Source organism: Physeter macrocephalus, chromosome 20 (genome assembly GCF_002837175.3).
Source record: "Physeter macrocephalus isolate SW-GA chromosome 20, ASM283717v5, whole genome shotgun sequence".
Classification (NCBI taxonomy): Eukaryota; Metazoa; Chordata; class Mammalia; order Artiodactyla; family Physeteridae; genus Physeter; species Physeter macrocephalus.
Window position 1 is genome coordinate 81,751,259 of NC_041233.1, and position 20,999 is coordinate 81,772,257.

General features: G+C 52.9%; 1 protein-coding gene across 5 annotated transcripts in view; it reads left to right on the top strand.

Moving 5' to 3' along the window:
• The window catches only part of MGMT (O-6-methylguanine-DNA methyltransferase), a 351,374-nt gene that overhangs the window by 225,828 nt on the left and 104,547 nt on the right, over positions 1-20,999 (top strand). For 3 of the 5 annotated variants that reach the window (XR_003677651.2, XR_003677652.2, XM_055081271.1), the window contains exon 3: positions 17,617-17,777. Coding sequence is in view for 1 of the 5 variants with exons in the window: in XM_055081271.1 (XP_054937246.1) it covers positions 17,617-17,777 (161 nt within the window). In the remaining 4 variants the exon portion in view is untranslated. Of the gene's footprint in view, positions 1-17,616; positions 17,778-20,999 lie in introns of those variants that run through there. The other 2 variants (XR_008616232.1, XR_003677655.2) reach the window with 1 other exon arrangement.

Below are 20,999 nucleotides of genomic sequence, written 5' to 3' on the forward strand. Positions count from 1 at the left end.
AGTTGAGCTCTAGACCCGACTGCTGCTAGAGTTTCTGGTTCGATTCTTGGGAACTGGAGTTAGTTCTCCAATCACATGCGTACTGATTGGCAGGAAGATGTTCAATCCTAATGTCCTAGGAGTGAGGGGGACATGGGGACCAAGAAGAGGACAGCTGCTCAGGAGTTAATATTTATCTTCAGTTCTGACTTGTTTAAGTCTTTAAAATGTTTAAAGAGGAAAGCAGAATGGTGGAGCAGGTCTGTTGATTGACACAAGCATACGCCCCCTTTTCTGTGCTCCTTTTGTCTGTTTTCCTGGGGGGTTAGGCCAGCTCTTCTGAAGACATTGTGCACCCAGGCAGAGGGCCATTTCTCTGGGAAGAGCTGGGAAAACTCTTAGCTGAGCCCTGATCACACGCCAGCCAGCCCGGCCGAGAGTCGACAAGCGTGCTCTCAGTCGCCTGGTGCTGTGTGCATGACGTCAGATCCTTGGCTTCCGGTGATTTCTGTGCTGGGCCAGCAATGCCTAGGAGAGAAGGGCTGGTGATGTAGGTCAGATAAGTCTGAGACAGCATAGTATCTGATTGGTCGTGCAGAGTATAGATGTAGGAGTACTAAAACTGAGTCGCTCTGAAAGTAGTGAACTCATGCAGATAGGTCTTAAATCCATGAAAGTCTATTGAATCTTGGGCTCTGGGTGGAACCCAAAGCTGGAAAACATGAAATTCCCCTTCTGTGCCTTGGATCTGGTTCAGAAAACTGTTTTAGATTTTCAAGTTTTGATCAAAACAAAGACATGCAGTAGAAACACAATTTAAAACTTTGCAAGTTTGTATTGTGTATTTGCATGTGTCTTAACCAGTTTGGCATAAGAAGTTCAGTTATCATGCCTTCTAGAGAATGCATGATAAAGTTGACGGAAAACACACAAAAATCTTAGCGGGAGTACAATAAGGCAATAGACTATATCACAGGTAGTTATATTTACTCTGAAAGTAAATCCTAAATCACTTTCCGGTACATTCAATACCATCTCTTTGCCCTGACTTTCCCTTATCTTGAAATTTTCCCTTACTCATTAACAATTCACCAAACGTTATGAGTGTTTCACAAAAGGCACTGAAGTGTCAGTTGCTGTGAGTGATACAGAGATGCCCGAACCTGTGGGTGTGTCTGTGGGAGTCATCAGACCAGTCCGCGCAGACCTAACAGCTTGGGAAGCCAGGCGCTGAGTGTGCAAAGGTAGAGGGTGGTCTGAGAGGGGCTTGTGGACGCAGGAGAGCCAGAGCGGCCCCTGCCCGCAGGAAGTGTTCCCTGGGCCGAGGTCAGCTCCAGGCGCAGGGACCGGAGGGGGAAAGGCCCAGCCCAGAACGGGGAAGGGCAGCGGCCAGGTTGGCTGGAGCTCAGGGTTCCCCCCAGGGGAGGACCTGAGTCAGGGCCGGGCCGTGAGAGCTCTGACCAACGCCAGATGCGCGGTTTGGATCTACTTGTGTTTGTGTGCTGAGGAGTCGGGGAAGACCGTGGGCGGACGGCGGAGAGCAGCAGGCGGGGCTTGGGGGAGGGTTATCTGACCTCGGGGAGCCGAGCGTGGAGAAGCCAGTTCAGAGGCTGCGGTCGATGTCCAGGACGCAGTGGGAACCGAGTGTAGTGGTGACGGGGGCAGAGGGGACAAGAGCCGTGTGTCCAGGGGTTTCCAACCTGGCGGCAGTAGGAAAGTCAGAAGGTGTTACGGGCTGAGGGAGGACGCTGCGAGAGGGGGGGCCCATGAAGCGTGGGGCGGAGGGCCCGGGAGAGGGGACCGCGCTGAGAGGGACGCGTGGACCTCGGGCGCCGAGGCCAGAGGCTGAGGCCGCAGCGCCCAAGGGAGGGTGCTGGCTCTGGGCTCTGATCGTGGGGGCGCACGGCGGCCCTGGAGGGGGCACTCTGCACGGCTGCGGTTTTCAGGTGACGTCGTGGAGGAGGGAGCAGAGAAGAAGTGTAGAACCGAAGGGAGGCGGGTGGCGCGGCGCAGGCCGAGGGCCTGTAGGGGCTCAGGGAGCTCTCCTCCAGGGGAGGCCCCCCAGGAGCGTCGGGCCAGGGGCTGGTGCGCACCGGGAGAGAGGGCGGGGCCTGGGCTTCTCCCGGTTTGTGGAAAGATTTCCCCCGAGGACGAGGACGGACGTGTTTGTTCGCGTGCCGTTGTGATCGAAGGCCTGCGCCAGGCTTGAGAGGCCAGCGCTCGGGTCAGGTCAGGGCTCTGGGTTTTAGTCCCTGCTCCCCGCTCCTCAGCCGCGTGGCTGGGATGGTGTTAATCCCTCAGCATTGGTTTCCGCATCGGTAAAACCGGAATCCAGATCTCCCCTCGTAACTCGTGGTGAGGGTGAAACGGGGTCAGTGCAGGCAGAGCGCCGAGCGCGACGCCCAGCACGCAGCCAGCGCTCAGCAGACACGTCAGCCGCGGTGCCGGGAGCCTCTGCACCGCCGCCCGGACCAGCACCTCAGAGATCCACACGGGCCAGCTAGTTGGATGTAGAGTTCACAGAGGGGACCCCACTTAGCGAGGGGTCGAAGTAGGCTTTGAAGAGGGGTTTGAGTCTGGAGGCACCGCAGGTGGCAGGAGCAGCGTGGCGAGGCAGGGGTCCACCCGGAGAGACGGAGCAGAGGCACGGCAGCTCCGAGCGGTCGACGTGTGTAGGCCACGGTCCGCCGGCACCTCGTGTGCAGGGCCAGGCGGTTTGCCCCTTGGGCCGCGCGGCCCGACTGCCTCCGCCACAGCTCTGCTCTTGTGCAGGTGGAGAACTGGGCCTGGCTGGGCTCCGATCCAGCCTCCCCGACTGGAGTATCCGTGGGAGCCGTGCCGACCATGGGGATCTTGAACTTTCTGCGCGGGGCCAGTGTGAGCCCAGTGATGGCTGCAGTGCTGGGTGACTGCTGGCAAGGAGATGCTGGGGACAGCAGCCGCTATAGCGGCCCGGCGTGAACGTGGGCTGGAGGGCCTGAGCTGAGGGCCTTAACGGTGGACGGACCCGTAGCGTTGCATTCTGAGCATGACAATGTCCAGGCGTGGCTAAACTGTGATGTTAGTCCGTGTGTCAGTGGAGGTGGCTCTCCTGGGAGAACGTTGCGGATCCCAGATTTCCTTGTTGCCGTCCGCCCGTTGTTCCCAGCACGGCAGCGACGCAGCACCCCGGTAGGTTATCTGGAGTGAACCGGCTCTGGCAACGCGGGCAGGAGTAAGATTCACCCAGTCTTCACTACACAGAAATAAATAAAGGTAATCGCAAGGCAGTATCCACGTGCCAGTGAAAACCAGAGTTAACTGTAACGTCTAGTTTCTGGTAGGTTATTTTTGTACCTGCACCTCTCCGCTGGTCTCCTAGCAGACTTGGGAGGAGAAGGGAGGATGGGGGCAAACACAGAGCAGCCCCGGTCTCGACCTTGCTCCCCTGGGGGTGGGCGGGGAGAGGGTGCTCCACTTCCGGGGAACCTGTCAGTTCATGAGATGTTTACACTTACGCTTTCATTGCAGTTAAAATCTTTACAAATAAACGTCTTACTACCTATAAAGGTAAAATGCTGCTTCTGTAGTATTTCACAATTGAAAGACACTTTCACATGACAAGACTTTCCTTTTTTAAGTTAACTGTTTCGCAAACTACAGTTTTCTTGAGCATCTGAGACTCCTTTTCAAAGGGTCTCAAAATTACTCAAGCCTGAGACATATCGAAGCCAGAGAGAATTAAAGTTGGACTGGGGCACTAGGGCCTTTGGAGGCAGCGTTCTCACCAGAGCCGCCATAAGCAGTGAGGGAGGCCCGGGCCGGGGAGAGGGCTGAGGACTTGGGAGCAGAGAAGAGAAGAGAGACTCCAGAGCAGGGACGGTTCCCTGTGGTCCTGGTTGGCACAAGGACGTGGCCCAGGGCCCACAGTCTGACCTTGGGGACTGGGTGGTCCCGAGTGGGGCACAGACAGAGGACATGCTGGGGGGAGGGGAGGGGAGCATGGGACCTGCAGGCTCCCGCCTGAACCACCTCGTCTCTTTCTCCCCCCACCCCACCGCAGCTCTTCTCAACCTCGAGGTGATGGCTGCAGGGGTCAGATCAAGGCTTGGCACTCCCGGAGGTGCTGTCGGCTGGCTGCGGGGTGTGCACGCAGGGCCTCTACCCTTGTCCTGGCTGTCAGAGAACACCTGTACATAAATGCTGCCTGGTTTTTGCTGCAAACCCTGTGACAGCCCCTCCCTCTTCCCCTGGGAGGGCTGTGAACCGGGTCCAGGCACAGAGCTCGTGGCCCACAGACCCGCCTGCCTGCGAGTGTGACAGCCCCCAGAGGCCTGTATTGATTTTTAAGAGGAAGAAAAAGGCATATAAAATTGGACTTTCCAACCTGCTTTGAGTAGAAATTGGTGCTTCCTAAAGGGAATGTTAATTGGCTGGCTTTGCAGCTAAAGCGTTTCCTCCGCGTCCTTCCTCCTCACTCTCCGCCAGGCCTCTGCTCATTCTTTTCAGGCCTCGCCCCGCCCCGGTTACACTCCTTCCTGCCCTTGAACATCATTGGGTTCTTTGCTGGTAGACCTGTGATTGGAAGACCTCAGGGTGTTGCTAAACTCAGTTTGAGCACCCTGGAAGGAAGACAGAAGATGCTGGGAGAGGGGCCAGCTCGAGGAAGAAAGGGCGGGTGGGAAATGGCGTCTGTGCTCCGTGTTCAGAATGATATCATCCTTCAGGTTGACAGTCCCGACTTCCAGCGCCAGTGACAGCACTTGCTGAAGAAGTACGAATGTTTTCTGCTTCTTATAATCTATCTTGCAAATATTAGTATTCTGGAAGAAGGATTTATTTTAATAATGTGAGTTTTAGTTTTTTTCTGTAGTTAATGTTGTTTTATTACTCTGCATCCTTGCCAGGAAGCTCATTTTAAGAGTTTCAATTCAAAATTAAATATGACCTCAGAGTTTTAAAATACAGTTACATTAACTGTCCATTTAATAGTTGCTTAAGATTTTTTTGGCCACGAATGTATAGTCAGTATGCTTGTCTGATACTGAATACGGTGTTTGCAGCTATGCTTGCCAGCAGCGTGCTCCAGCTGCAACAATAAACAGGCGAAGCAAAGGCCTTCTGAGAAGGGAGCTACGGCAAGTTGTTCCCAGATGAAACCGCGGTATTGTCTTGTATCATAAGCTTTGCTTTTCTTTTAAAACGTCACTGTGTTTGATAATAGGGAACTATCTATTATTTATTTAGAACTGTACAAACCAATGTACTCGACAGGTAATTTAGCGGCAGGATTATTTATTAATCAGCCCAGTAGTCAAGTTAATGGGACTAAACCCCATGGAGGTGAGTCGCCATGTAATTCATGCCTTTTGGAAAGAAAAGGGTAGTGTCTTCAGGACATTTAGTTACTATTTTAGCATTTAAATTAAGACAAAGTCCCTTACTGAGATGAAAAATCATTTTTTTTTTTTCTGAACCGCATCATGGCAAAGCAGACTTGAAGCTGTGTGGAGAGACCAGTTTTCGAAACCGCGTTGGGGTGGGCAGTACGTTTTTAGCCCTGTTGCCACCAAAGGTGTCATTTCTCCTGTGTGGGCTCACGGCAGGAGGGAAGCCGTTCCCTCACAAAGATAACGAATCAGACACTGCTTTGCGCACACGAAAGATGCTGAGTGTCGCGAATCGTTAGAGAAAATGCAAATCAGAGCCGCAGTGAGGGATCGCCTCACGCCGGTCAGAATGCCCGCCGTCAAAAACCTACAGACAGTAAAGGCTGGAGAGGGTGTGGAGAAAAGGGAGCCCTCCTGCACTGCTGGCGGGAATGTAAACTGATACGGCCACCGTGGAGAACGGTGTGGAGGTTCCTTACAAAACTACAAGTAGATCTACCATACGACCCCGCAGTCCCACTACTGGGCATACGCCCTGAGAAGACCATAATTCAAAACGACACATGCACCCCAGTGTTCATTGCAGCGCTATTTACAATAGCCAGGACGTGGAAGCAACCTCAGTGTCCATCAGCAGATGAATGGATAAAGAAGATGTGGCACGTATATACGATGGAATGTTACTCAGATACAGAGTGAAGTAAGTCAGAAAGAGAAAAATACCATATGCGAACACATATATATGGAATCTAAAGAAAAAAAAAGAAGAAGAAGAAGTGGTTCTGAAGAACCTAGGGGCAGGACTAAAGACTCAGATGTAGAGAATGGAGTTGAGGTTATGGGGAGGGGGAAGGGTAAGCTGGGACAAAGTGAGAGAGTGGCATGGACATATATACACTGCCAAACGTAGGGTGGATAGCTAGTGGGAAGCAGCCGCGTAGCACGGGGGAGATCAGCTCGGTGCTTTGTGTCCTCCTAGAGGGGTGGGACAGGGAGGGTGGGAGGCAGGGAGACGCAAGAGGGAGGGGATATGGGGATATGTGTATATGTACAGCTGACTCACTTTGTTATACGGCAGCAACTAACACAACAGTGTAAAGCAATTATACTCCAATAAAGATGTTAAAAAAAAAAAAAAAAAACCGCCTGCAGTGGGAGACGGCGGGATGGTGAGTGAGGGGCTCAGAGCGGCGGCTGCGCGGCCCCGGCCCCGGCCCCGGCTCGGCCCCGTTCCCCGTCACGCGCTCTGCCGCTGAGACTCTGCCCCTTGGCCCCGCACGCATCCCAGAACTCCCGGTGGGCCTGGGAGGGGCACGCGTGTTCCTGCCTCCTGCTCCTGGTCAGACGGTTTTCCTCCACCGCGGACGGGAAGGCAGAGCCCGCGGGAACGTCTGCTGGGCCCTCTGTGTGCCGCGCGGTGGGTTGGGGGTGTCTCCCCACCTCCTCGTGGAAGCCTGGGAAACCTAGAGGAGGAGCAAGGGTGCGGCCTGTTGAGCTTTGACACCATGTGTGGAAGGGGCAGGGGGGGCGGGCGGTCGCCGGGGCTCAGCGGGCTGATGGGGGGTCATGGAATGAAGAGAAGGCTCAAGTATTGGCTGTTTAAATTCATTTTTCTCTGGTTTCATCTCGGTATGCGATTGATCGCCTTATATCTGGAGTGGAAATGGAAGAGCCACTTAGTTTTATGTCTTCAAATCTGAAACACTTCCAGGTTTTGACTGTGGAGTCCTGTCAAACTGAGCAAAATCGGATGTGAGGCCTGTTCTCTGGGCTTCAACAGACTTTGTTACTCGGCAGTCTGCTACACGATCTGAAAAGGCAGAGGAGCGTGGCTTTCACTGTTTGGAAACTCTTTGTGGGTTCCCCCGCCCCCGCCGAAAGGCAATGGTTTTCGGCAAATTCGTTGGAAAAATGGAATCTGAAGTGCAGGTGTTTTTCAGTGCACATGCTGTGGTGGCACCACTGCATCTTGTTGACACATCCATTCAGGAGGCAGGTACTGAGCGCCAAGAAAGTGCCAGCTAGGACTCCAGGGCTCGAGGCAGAGCTGGGGCCGGCTCCACGACAGCGCAGGGCCTTCATTCGGACACGCGCGGCAGCCATGGAGGAGAGCTCGTCTGACGTCTCCGTGCCGCCCAGGCCCACGCCTGCCTTAGCACAGGGCCTGCCTTGCCGGTTTGCCAGACCACCTGGGACGCTGCCTTGATCACGCTGGGCTTTGCTTCTGGAGAATGAGGATGGGGGGGTGATGCGCTGGGAACATTCTAAGACTTAGGCCTCTTACCTGTGTAAAGGAACACTGTGTGTTGTGTGGACTGGTCGCTGAGGCATTTAAACAGAAGCCTGGGCCTCCTTTAAGGGTCAGGAGCAGTAATACCAGTGGCCACTGTCCACGAGCCTGAGGCCCTACTGTGTGGGCCCCCAGCGCCTCTTCTTGGAAGCATCTAGAATGGAACAGAACTAGATTCAACACTCAGACCGCCATTGTCTTTGAATGATAGGGCGGTGGGCCTAGGTTGTGGTCCTGGGGATCAGGGAGAGGTGAACGGAAGTGACCTAAACATACAAGAATAAAGCCAAACGCTATCTAGGGCGTATGCTGTCAGGAGTAGAGCATGGGAGCGTATGGGCTTGTCACGATGAGAGGGACCGTTTGTTTCCTCTTCAGAGAGATGAGCCAGAGTATTTCACTTTCCTGGAGATGGTCCAGAGTAAGGTCTTTGGGGTCAAAGAGACTTTAATTCAAATCCTGGTTCCATCCCTTTACGCATTGATTAGTTGTTAGTACATAACTTCTGGGCCTCGGTTTCCTCTTCTGGAACATAGAGGTCATAATGCCTCCTCGGGGGCTATTGGGAGAAATAAACATAGAACAGTCTTTTAATTCTGTGCGTGGCACGTGGTAGGCAGTCAGTAAATAGCAGCTGCGACATTTTATACAAGGGTTTACCTTGAGTCATTTCCGTACAGCTGGTCCTCAACTCAGTGGCTGCACCCTTTCCCGAGTGCCATGTTGTATAATGAGGGTGTGATGCTGAGCAGTAACTGTGGCTGTGGCCTCGACCGTGTTACTGAGAGAGAGAGGCAGGGTGTGAAATTGCGTGACAGAAAGAAGCCAGTCATCTTTTACCCAGCTGACTGCGTGCCCCGAGGTTTCCCATCCTCGTGCTATTTACTTTTTCTCTCAACACTTGTAGAGAACAGAGGCCCTCTGACTGATTTTTCAGTTCGTCTGTGTCCCTAAAGAGCAGGCTCTTTTCTTCTCTTTCTTTAGGCGTCCGTGCCTGACTTTGCTGGCAGGAGCACCCTGTAGCACGCAGTGACCTTCCACACTGTCGTCCTCTCCTGGGACACAGGCATTGGTTTCCTCACCTTGGCCAGTGACCCCTCTCTGCCTCTCCCAAGCCCACAGTGGTGCACGGCCTACGCAGAGCAGAGCAGAGCAGAGCAAGGCCACACAGAGGCTTTGAGGGCGTCAGAGGGGCAGCCGTGGAGGGTGTACAGGTCGGCCTGGCAGAGCGAGACCTGACTGTAGAGGACGCTCGCAACAGGTGTGGCCACAGCTCGGGGCCACATGCATTGCGGTGTTAGTGTGAAAGACGCTCTCGGTTGACCAGATGCCCCACTTGAAATCTGCATCCAAAGATGAGACATTTGTAATTCTTATTTGTGGACTGATTTCTTCTGTGTTCTTCTTTTCTGGGAGAAGGGAGCAGAAGGGTTGAATAATGCGAAGTTACCTAACCCCAGAATCCTTTGGGAAGAAGTACTCTTGAGGGAGTATCAAGAATTTGATGAGACTGATGGAATGACTCTTTAAACATTTCTTGTTTTTACAGATATTTCTCAACAAATGAACTAAATTCTTGACAGAATTGTAATCAATCCGCTTAAGCAGCAGTATGATTAGGGTTTTCTGTTCCATTTTTATGTTAGCTATTATTTCTTTTTAAAACTGTTTCATTGCCAACATGTAAGCGTTTTACTTGTTAGAAGCTAAGTGAAGCTGGGAAAGAGGAATATACCTCTCATGTGTGTGTGAAACGTTAAAAAGGCCTCTGTTCACTGCTTCGGTGGTGAAAGTCAATGCAACATAGACATAAGGCTATTTGAACTCTTTATTTGCCACATTTACAGTATTAATAACAGCATTTCTAGAAGTTGTCACATCAAGTAAAAGATCTTCATTCCAGGCTGTCTTTTGGGGCCAAACTGAGACTGGATGCATGCATTTAATAAATTGTAGTCTCAAGTAGTCATTTTTGTAAATAATTAGTTTCAGTGAAAGAATAAGTTAGCATATTGTATGCATCTAATGTTGCAAATGTACACACAGCAAACTTTGCTATTAATCAACAGTCAAGCGCTGCAAGTGGGGTCTCATACATAATGAATTGTGCTTAAACCTCATGGGTTTCTTGATAGAAAAATAAAAGAAAACACAAGTGTAGTAAGCCTTTGAATGAAATTTAACTCGATTGCTCTGCATCCTGTAATTGTTTTGGAATCATTAGGGACCTGATAATTCATCTGTAGTTTTGGGGTGTTTTTATCTTCATCTGTCAAATAGTAGAGATTTTTAATGATATGTTAAAGTGTTGATACAATACAGTTTTCCTTTTAACAACTTGAACATTTAGGGGAGAAAGTAGATAGGCTTTTGTAAGGCATTCTCGTCTGCCAAGTATACTCTTGAAATTGTCTCTTAAAAATATGTTTTATTATTGCTGATGTATTTTAAAGAAGCAATTATTTTTAAAAAAGAACAAACATACGGTTCTTACGACGCGTACCTTATATGGGGAGGAGTTGAAAATTTACGTACAGTTTTCTCTGTGTTCTTGGTGGGTGTTTTAAAATACCACAACGAATTCCTCTGTAGTCTTGCTTGGGTTCTGACGTTAATTTGAGCCCCAGATTTTGGGGGCTTAGGATGCCCATTAAAAGCCGATACCCGGTTTAAACAACGTACCTATGGCCACCCTGACAGCGAGTAAACTGGGGCCCAGTTAAACTTTAAACTGCCTCTTCCTCCTCCTCTCACTGACCTTGGGACACGAGCCATTGGTGGCCTGTGATAGGATCATAACTGTAGAGTTCGCTTGCGGGGGAGGGTGCGATGGTGGGGCGGAAGGCGTAAAGGCAGGGAGCAGGATTTATGTTCTCTTGTTACGAGGCACACAGTAAAACCTCAGTAAGGATTTGCTGAGCTGACCTCGGAACTGCAGCTCACCCTCCCGTTGACTCTTCCCTGGGAGCTGGGAGCGTGTGCCACCTTCGGCCTGTACTCCCTCTTGTATGTCCCTTTTGTACAGAAAACAGACACTAAAACCAAACACATGCTAGTCGGTTAATAAACTCATGTGTTACAAGTAGTAGGAGCTCTTGTCTCAGAGAATTAAAATCTACATATTATGTCTATCGTTTTTATATAAACTCAGGTATATTGCTGCTATTTCCTGCATGTTTTTTATTAGTGTTTTCCCTTTTTTCACAGTTGAGCACATGTTGCTCATAGGATCGTGTGGGAAGTCAGTACGCTAACGCATGACTCGTTTAGAACAGCACCTGATAAACAGCAAACACTGCTGCCCGCGTTGTCAGCAGCAGGGAGGTTCCAGCTGCGTCCATAGATGAGCCTCCGCTGCCGCGCCTCCTCTTTTTCGCCTGTGACTTAGTTGTATCATTTGAGATCTGTGTTTCTTATTACTGGCATCGGCACTTTCCCCTTTTTCTACTCTGTGTCCTAATATAACTCTAGACTGTTCAGACTGCACAAACTCTGTCACGCCCGCGTGGTGTTATTGCCCAGACAGCTGTTTGGGCCACCAGGCAGTGTCACGGAACCGTCACTTTCATTGTTCGTTCATCAGATGGCGATGGCGTGTGAAAGTCCCCGTCGGGCCGGGAAGGGCTCCTTCAGCACAACCATCAGGAGGGTGGCGGATACCTGTCTGTTTTACCTTCACCTTCCCTGCTTGTCCAGTTGGACTGTAAACCCCAAGTCGATACTCTTGCCAATAAGCCAGGTACTTAATGGATCCTCAGTAGATGCTTGGATGGAATCAAACCGCTAAATTTGGTTGGAATATAGAGTTTAAAGCCTTTATTCAGCCTTCTCATTTAAAAAAAAAAAAAAAACAAAGGACTTTATTGAAAGCAGGTAGCATGATTTTTTTGTCTTCGGTCCTACCACTGGAAGAAAAGCATCTGAGCTTTAGCAAGAAGGTATAATTAAATGTGGGACAAATCCATCAGACGCAAACGCGAGAGACTCTCCCAGCCTCCGCTGACTGGGACGTAATTGTGTGTTTACCAGGGCTGTCTAGCAAGAGTGTTCACGTGATGTTTATAACGTCACCTCAACTGCAGTTTTAAATTTCTGCAGTGAATGTGCACCTTCCTGAGCCTGTGAGGTGTGACCCCCCCCCCACTCTGGAGTTCCGGGGGCCCTCGCCCTCCGCACCGAGCCCTGGAAGCCAGAGGAGGCGAGGCTTCTCATCCTCAGAGGGGCTGAGCTGCCGTGCGCGGCCAAGGCTCTGGGCGCTTCCTCACGCTCAGATTGTATCGGAGAGTCTGAGTGCTTCCTTGTGGACTAATCTCCCAGCCTTGCTAAAGGACAACACCTGGGTCACCCTGCCAGATTCCAGAGAGACTCAGAAGACTATGAGTCTTGGCAACTCTTTTCTTAGGTGACCCTCTGGCATCACCGGTTAACGCTCCCCTACCATAAGGCTGCTTCATCCCAGGAAGAGAGAGACGCTGGGAAGGTACTGGGGCCGCACAGAGAGGCCGGAAGGCACGGCCCCCCCAGCGCGCGGCGTGTTACACAGTCTCTACCCGCTGGGTGTCACGAATGGCGCCCGCCCGATAGGAGGGACTCGGAACTTTGGGCCTGTTTTCTTACATCAAGTGGGATTTAAGCCCAAGTACGTGACATCTTTATGATTTTATGATCATTTTGGTGAGTCTTTGCTGCCAGTGAAGTCTTGAGGCACCCCAGAATCCACACACACCCAAACCTCCCGCCCAGCTGGGTGGGTTCAAGTGTTGAGCACATTTGTCGTGTGGGACAGACCGGAGGGCACAGAGCTGGGGACGCCCCTCCCACTTTCCGGGCGGCCTGCCAGGCGCGCAGCCATCCTCCATGAGGGGTTAGACCTTGAGCAGCACTTTCTGATGGCTTCAGCCAGCCTGGCGTCCTTTGCCCACCACGGCAACTCACCTGCTGCCCAGCGGGTTCCTGGTGCTGCGGCACCTGAGCAGGCAGCCCTGCCCTCGCTAGCCCAGGCCAGCACTCAGCCTCCCGGGGTGCAGCACAGCCTGTGGGAGGCCGGCAGAGCCAGGCAGGGCTTCCCGTGCGCGTGACCTTTGTCCTCAGGGCCATTTCATTTACATTTGGCTCGGTCACCCTCTGGTCCTCCGCTTCCCCAGGTGTGATGCTGTCACTCTTCCTTCTCGTTCTCCTACGTGCCGGGGTCTTGAAGTGCAGGCTTCGTGCCGGTGGGATGGACGGTCTTCCTTTGATGCCTTCTGTGCTCATGTATCTAATGCTGTGAAGTCGTGGGTTCTCCTAAGAAATCTAGGTAAGGCATCACTGCCTGCTTTATTAAGAACACTTCAGGGACTTCCCTGGTGGCGCAGTGGTTAAGAACCCGCCTGCCAACGCAGGGGACACGGGTTCGAGCCCTGGTCCGGGAAGATCCCACATGCCGCGGAGCAACTAAGCCCGTGCGCCACAACTACCGAGCCTGCGCTCTAGAGCCCGCGAGCCACGACTGCTGAGCCTGTGCTCTGCAGCAGGAGAAGCCACCGCGATGAGAAGCCCGCTTGCCGCAACTAGAGAACGTCCACGCGCAGCAACGAAGACCCAACGCAGCCAAAAATAAACAAAATAAATAAATTTTAAAACAAGGACAACAACCAAGAAAAAACTGCTTCAGGAGTTTGTTCTGGGGCATTCGAGCGCGTCACCTGCTTTTCTGCGTCCTGATTCGGAGTGACGGGCAGGTTTATGTCGAAACAAATCTGAAATGCAATCAACACCAGAACGTTCTTTCTCCAAGGCCGGGGGGGTGCGTCTGGCTGCTTCTCAGGGGTCACGACTCCAGGAGAGCTTCACACAGGCCTCTCCGACACACTGAGCGAGGTTCGGGGAGCATCCCTGAAGGTGGTACACCGTTGTCCTCTTTGTTCTTCCAGGGTCCTTGGGCTTGCCGACAGTTGCATATTTCTTGAAGAAACCCTTAAACCAAACCATACGTGACTTTATGTTTGCCGTATAAACGTACCCGTGCTCTCCATCGCTATGTTAAAAAGCTCAGCAAAGCCAAATTCGTTCTCCAGCCACTAGCCAGCCCTCTTGTGCCAAGTTGAAAAAAAAAAAAAGAAGCGAAAGGGCTCCAGTGTCACAATATTGCCTCAGGATTACTCTTTTTGTTTTTAAGATATGTTCGATGTGGACCATTTTTAAAGTCTTTATTGAATTTGTTATGATATTGCTTCCGTTTTATGTTTTGGTTTTTTGGCCGTGAGGCATGTGGGATCTTAGCTTCCCTACCAAGGATTGAACCCTCACCCCCTGTGCTGGAAGGCGAAGTCTTAACCACTGGACCGCCAGGGAAGCCCCAGGATTACTTTTATTGAGGACGTCCTGGGAGGTCTCGGGGGGATCGCCCCGATGTCGCCTCTGCGCCGGCCCTGCGGATGTCGCGACGGTTTTCTCTCGTCTCCGTCTGCTGCGCTGGCTCTCTGGCTGCTCTCCTGGGGGCCGGGCTCCCACTCGGTGGTGCTTTCCGGAAGCAGTGGCCACAGGCCTGTGCATTTAGTGTTAGGTGAGTTGCTAGGCTCCCAGGGAGACGTGAATGTGGCATTTAAATGAGTGTGGGCCACGGGGCCCATAATTATCGGGGTTTCAGGGTTCGTCGGTAGGAAGCCTGGAGAAACTCCTCCACGATAAGAGCGGCCATTAGTGATGCTGTGATACTGTCACACCACAGCTCTTTCAGGGACGAGCAGAGCAAGGTTGGAGGAGAGGGCAGGGCCAGAGAATGCATTTCACTTTACTGTAGGAATGGAAATTTGTGTCATGGCTTAAAAAATCTGGTTTTATGTGTGTGTTTAATGCCATTCATTTTAAATGTAGTATCATAAATCCTTGCTTCAGAATCAAAGCTGTTTAATTACATTTCACCCATGAATAGTTATCTAATGCCAATAGAGAAAGAGTTAAAAAGGAGAACTACAGAGTAAATCAGAGGTTGAGATCTTTAGCACAGGCATAAAAAATCAATTTAAGGTGAATTTTACTACTATAAAAATTCTTCAAGTATCCTTTTAAGAGTGGGAAATGCTGGGAAACACAGCTCACATTTCAGTTCCCTTAGCAACGCAGACGAAACGGCTACCAGCATGGGCAGCGCCCGGGATGCCCACGGCGCCGTGGCCTTTGTTAGATACCCCTGAGCGAACCAGGGCGTCGGGGTAAGAGGTTGTAACTCCCCAGGCATGTAGGTCACTGGTGGGTACAGAGCCCCCTGTCTCCCAGGTTAAGATGCCTGCCTCCTGGACTGTATGCCCCCCACCCAGGGAGCCCCGTTTGCAGGGTGTGATGGCCGAGAAGACCCCTCAAGCCCTGGAGACCACCCAGGCCTGTGTGGCACCCGTGTTTGCTGCCCTCCCCCACCAGCACCCCACCCCACCCGGCTCTGCGGGAGGCGCCCCGCCCAGGTGGCTGGCGCCCCGGTCCTGAGGTGTCCCGGTCCCTCTCCTGCTTCCTGCGTGGCTCGAGGATGGTGACGTCTGCCCCTTAGCTCTGCTCACTCCTGGTTTGAGCAGGTGTCGCGCGTGGGCCGCTGCCCTCTCACAGCCCGCGGTAACGTGTGTGCTCTGCTTTGTCCTCTACTTACTGAGTAAGTAGGGGACAGAGCAAGAGAGCCCCTGGGAACTTCTCTCTGACGTGGAAAAGTATTTAAGCCGAGCATGGGGTGGAAGTTCCCCACCTTTCCGTGGGCGGACGTCCTAACGGGGAGAGCAGTCAGGGCAATGAGAAGATAGTTTCCATCCGCAGAAGTCTCTCCAAGACACCGTTGTGCCCCCTGTTCCACTCGATGCTGCTCTCTGCCTGTGGAGTGAGCCCCCATCCTCCAGGATCTCCTGTTGAGCAGAGCCTGAAAGGGCCCTGTCCATGGGGAGTCCCTCTCCCAGCAAACCCCTGGGAGCTGGCAACCTGGAGAAGGCCTGGGCCTGCCCAGTCCAGCTGTGTTGCTGGCAGGGTCGCCCAGCTGCCCAGCTCCGCAGAGCCGGGGTCTCAGTGGTCCTCTCTCTCTGGTCATGTTGAAGGGCTCACTTCTTCTTTTCCATTCGTTCCCTGGTTCCTTCCTTAAGGCCATTCACATTGACATGCTTAGAAAGCCGTCCCTGACCCACCTCTCATTCCATTGTGGAAGAGAGTGGATCCCATCCAAGGAGGCTTATTTCTGGGAAGATCCAAGGAGCTCTGGAGACTCTTAGGCCTACGGAACACCGTGACTCAGAGACTGAGACCCCAGCCCAGGGTTGCTGACGAGACGCCGCTTGAAGGCCTTCAGCTGCTCCCTGCCGCGTGCAGGGTGAAGCGCACTCGTTTCTGAATCTGTAAGGCCCTGCGCACACTGCTGTGTCTCTCCTCGCGGGTGAGGCCAGGCCCGTGTTCCCGGGCGCTTCAGCCCCATCCGTCCTACCTGTGCTGGGCCGCATTGCCAAGCGGTTGTGGCCTCGCCTGTTCAGTCGGGCCCTCCTAAGGGTGGTGAGTACACACTGAAGGAGGCGGCCTGTCGGTTGAGGCCCGCGCGACCGCCCTCGGGATGCTGGGGGGAGGCTTTTCCCACCTTCCCCCAGAAGCCTCAAGCTGCAGCCTCGGAGAAGGAGACTAGAGGAAGCCTGCCCAGCAGGCTGGAAAGTGCAGGGAAGCCTGCCATCTGTCCAGGGCCTGGGAGGAGGTCAGGAAGGAATGGCATCTGAAGAAATCCGACTTGGTGCCAGTGCTTTTGTGGGTGTGTCATTCTCAGAAATTAAAAGAAAAGCTGGATCCATCATAAAACTCTGGGGCTCAGAAGCAGCAAAAGCGAACCCTCTCCAGAGGGACGTTTTCTCAGTCCAGCGGAGCACGTTCCCTGAAAATCGGCCCCTGCCGAAGGTGAGAAGTCAACTCCCCAACAGAAGGATTAGCACCCCGAGTAGAAGAAACCGGGAGACCATCCGAAGTGAGTCTAAGATACGTTGGTTTAAACTGAAGGAAGTAGAAGGGAGCGCACAGTGAGCACAGTGAACGAACGAGAAGACTCAGAAGAGAACCAAATAGCAGTCCCGGGCACGCAAGTCACAGCACTGCAACTGAAATGAGACTCGCAGGGTGACCAGCACGCAGAGTAGACTCTCGGAAGCGTGAGACCCAGTGTGAACTCGGAGGGGGTCCCCCAGAAGCCAGCTCAAAGCCACACAGCACGTGGAACCGTGCTGGTCTGTCGTTGAAATGTGGTGGGAGGGGTGGGTGCCTGCAGGCTAATGACTTTGATGGTATCGAGATTTCTGGAAAATATTTTTTAAGATGACTACTTGGTGGGCTTCCCTGGTGGCGCAGTGGTGGAGAGTCCGCCTGCCGATGCAGGGGACGCGGGTTCGTGCCCCGGTCCGGGAGGATCCCACGTGCCGCGGAGCGGCTGGGCCCGTGAGCCGTGGCCGCTGGGCCTGCGCGTCCGGAGCCTGTGCTCCGCCACGGGAGAGGCCACAGCAGTGAGAGGCCCGCGTACCGCCAAAAAAATAAAAAGAAAAAAAAAAAAAGAAAGATGAGTATTTGGTGATTCTACAGATCAAAACTGATGCAGGTGATAGTCGTAGGGAGGGGCAGGCACACCCCCCCTGGAGTTGCTTCCCTGCTTGTCATCCTCGTGTTCTCACACCCCTGCTCTGCAGGGTGACGGCAGACACTCGGCCCCAAACAGAAGAGCTCAGGTACCGGGCATCCTTCTAGGGATCTCTCTCCAGAGATCGTGTCCTCACAGCTGGAGGTGGAAGCGCGGGTGGGGTGACCCCGGCAGCGGCCCCCATCCTCCCGCCGGCACCCTTCTGCTGTCCTGGCGCCCGCCGCACGCCTGGGCCAGACGTGCATACCTGCAAGGCAGCTACAGGCCGACCCGTTTAGATGCAGCGGGCGTGTTCTGTTGGCTCCTTAGTCATGTGGACGCTGGGCCTCGAGGCTGAATCGGCTCCTGTTATATCTCTTTTGCAGCCCCGTGGAGGCCCCCGCCCCTCCTGAGCGGCTCGCAGGTCCAGAGGAGGTGACGGAGCCCCTGGCGCAGTGTGTGGCTTGGCTGGCTGCCTATTTCCATGAGCCCGCGGCCCTCGAGGAGCTCCCCGTGCCTGCCCTTCACCATCCCAGTTTCCAGCAAGGTCAGTACCTCGGCCGCCTCGCGGTGTTTGGTTCAGGGGCGCTGGCCTGCGGACTGTCACTGACCTCCCAGCTCAGGTTACTGACTACGCTGACGTGGCGTCTCACGTCGTCTGAACAGAGGCGGCGTGTGGCCGCGCTGAATGGAGAGGAGTGCGCAGACTCCCCCCGTTCCAAGTGGTTGTGTTGGTCTTGGCACGTGGTCACGTAATTCTTGGCAAAGGCAACAAAACTGATCCATGTAGATCGACTCCTGACTCTCGCTGGCTGAAAGGTTTAAATAGGAACACATCTGAATGGCAGTAAGTTTTTCAATAAGCTTATCGTTAACTTTATCTGCTTGCCAGCAGCGCAGAAACTGAGGCTCCTACATGGACAGTTAGCCGCGTCCATACGCTCAGTCGGTGACACTTAACGTTGGCGTGGGCAGCGGCAGTGTGTCTTCTTGGGTACGTGTTCAGTTTAACCCCTCAAGCTTACCATAGTTAAATATCGTATTCTCAGGGGGTGAGTTATCGTAGGCACGGACTCACTGTCTACGCGCAGTGTGCTGACGGCACGGAAGGTCTGCGATAACCTAAAAGCACTTGCCCAGACGTTTCTTTGTAAGCTTCTGTTTGCAGCTTAATGATGGCAACTAAAATCATTCTAGACACATACCAGGTGGTTTATTTCGCAGTGATTTTTTTCATGGTCATTTTAATATTAATGAGTGTATACTTACATATAGATAAATACGTACAGATGCATACATACGCTTAAGGAAAAGAAATTACCCTGAGATTTTAGATGAGGTAAATTTAAAGCCATCTTGAATTTCAAAGCGGAATTCGCTCAATAAGTTTAATGGTTCTAATTGCTGCTGTGGCTTTCAGCAAAAAATGAACTTGAAGGTGGAGCAGGTTCAGGGAAAGCAGGTAGAAAAGTTCAAGCCAGTTGGGCTAATACCTGAGTTGACTAACAAGGTCTGATGAGTGACCAGGTGGGACCCTGGACGCTTTTGCTCGTGATGAACTGAAGCTGAACGGTACCATGTCAGCCCCCTTGCATCACATCGGGCTGTCTCCAGACGGTGTCTTCCATTGGGAGCCCCAGAACGTCTAAAAGGGCATCTCTAGGACGGGGCGTGAGAGCTGGAGTGGGCCTTTGCCCCACGCCCTACCCATGTCCAGAGACCCTCCGTCGTTGCTCCCGAGAATGGGGCCCTCACGGGCCGAGGTGGTGCTGTGGCCGCGTCGCCCCCCCCCCGCCCGGCCCTGACCGCCTGCTCGGAACCAGCACCTCGGGTCGCCGGGCTGAGTCGAGGGTGTGGGTGACCCTCCTCGTGCGCCCCTCCCCCCTGCCAGGCGCCGGATGGGGGTCCTGCTGCGGGTTTGTTTTTACAGTAGGGGCTTGGGAGCCTTGGAACAGTGAACTCTTCGATCTCCTGTTGCCATTTGGGGGTTACCGCTCTGTGGCAGGAGCAGGAGAGAACTGGCCGAGCGGTTCTCCTTCTCTTTACGTTTATCACGTAAGTGAGCTGAAATTAAGGGTTAGACAGTTTCAGAGCAGAGAAATTAGGAAACCAGGTCAGGAAGGATCTGTATGATCTAATGAGGGGTCAGCAGGGGGTGAGCTTATAAAATCCTGAAGTCCTGTCCTCAGTGCTTGAAGAGAGGACCACTCTCCCCCTGCTGCCCCCGCCGCCTTCCCGGCTCTGGGCCCGAGCTTGGCCGTCTCCTCTGCCAGCTGGTCATGGTCACGGTCATGGTCATGGTCAGTCTGGGCAACCAGGACAAGCTGCAGGTAGGCACTGGGGAAGGATGAAGTCCGTCCAGTCACCCAGTAGCCCATCCCCTGTTGGACAAGCCCTGCAGTGCTGGTGGACACTTACTACTGGGGCCAGGTCCCCTCCAGCTGGGTTTTGGGGTGAGGGCGGCCTCTCGCACCCCCCTGGTGGCAGGAGGTCCCCCAGGCTAGGCCCGCCTGCTGACAGTTAGTGGCTGCTGTAGGGCCAGGATTTCCCACGCAGCCAGCATGTGCCAGCCAGGTGTTTCTAATTTAGCTCAATCACACCTCCCAGGCAGGGACCAGGTGTGGGGATTTTGCATTTTAAGAAGGGAGGTGGTGGGTGGTTGTAATATGATTGCTAACACGGAGTTAATTGGCACTAACCCCCAGATGTGGCGACACCCCTTTCTGTCCAGTGGTGGTTGGCTTTGCTCTCTTTCTCTCTGTCCCTTAGCCAGTGAAATTGTGGTGAGCGGAAAAGGCCCACGCAAGGAAAGTGCCCTGGCAGCCCCAGAGCTTCTCTAGAAGCTGTGGATCAACACAAGAAAAGAAGCCTTTGCAAATGGGGAGGAATGGGTGCGTTTTATCGTGGAATAAATGCTTCCTCGACAAATGCTATTTTCTGTGCATCTCAGATCTTGAACACGTTTAACATCCTTTTGGGTGTCATTTTTCATCATATTCCTCTGAGATTTAGAGCAGACCTCCCTGTTTCAACTTGGTTAGAAGCGTAGTGCGAACTGAGCTCCTCCTTGAGTTCAGCACTTCCGCAGGTAGCTCCCAGAGCCCGGCCTGGAAGGCTCTGGCCTCTGCTCCGGCTGGGCTATCTGTTCCACTACCCCGGGCCTGGCCGGGCCTGGCCTGCTGCCGCCCCAAGGCCCCTCTGTTCGGGCAGGACTGCTCACCTCTCAGGCTCCCTCCTCCGGATGAGTGTGGCGCTCTCCTTCTATTTGTTTTGTTAGGCTGGTCACAAAACGGTGCTGAGTTGAACCATATGGAATCGCCATTTTGTAGGTTAAAACATCAAATATTGGAAATTTCACATCATTCAACTTCTTATCTTGGAGGATTTCTGAAGTCTAGGTAGGAACAAGTTAATTATCTAGGTATTTCTGACAAGGAACCGTCGAGCTGTCCCCCTGGCCAGAAGCCTGGAGGCCTAGGTGGCTGCCTTTTTCTTGGGCCGCGGCAGGTGGGGTTTCTCTGTGGGAAGGAGAGGCCGCAGTTACCGGAGGTGAGGCTCATGGTGCTGCTGAAGAAGTGAAAGTGAAAGGTGCGTGTGAGTCAGACGTGCTCTAGTTCCTGGCGGGATTGTTGTTTTAGTAATTTAATTTCAAAAACAGATTAATGTTTTGTTTTCTGAGTTTTTTTTGTTTTTGTTTTTGTTTTTGTTTTTTTTTTGTGGTACGCGGGCCTCACACTGTTGTGGCCTCTCCCGTTGCGGAGCACAGGCT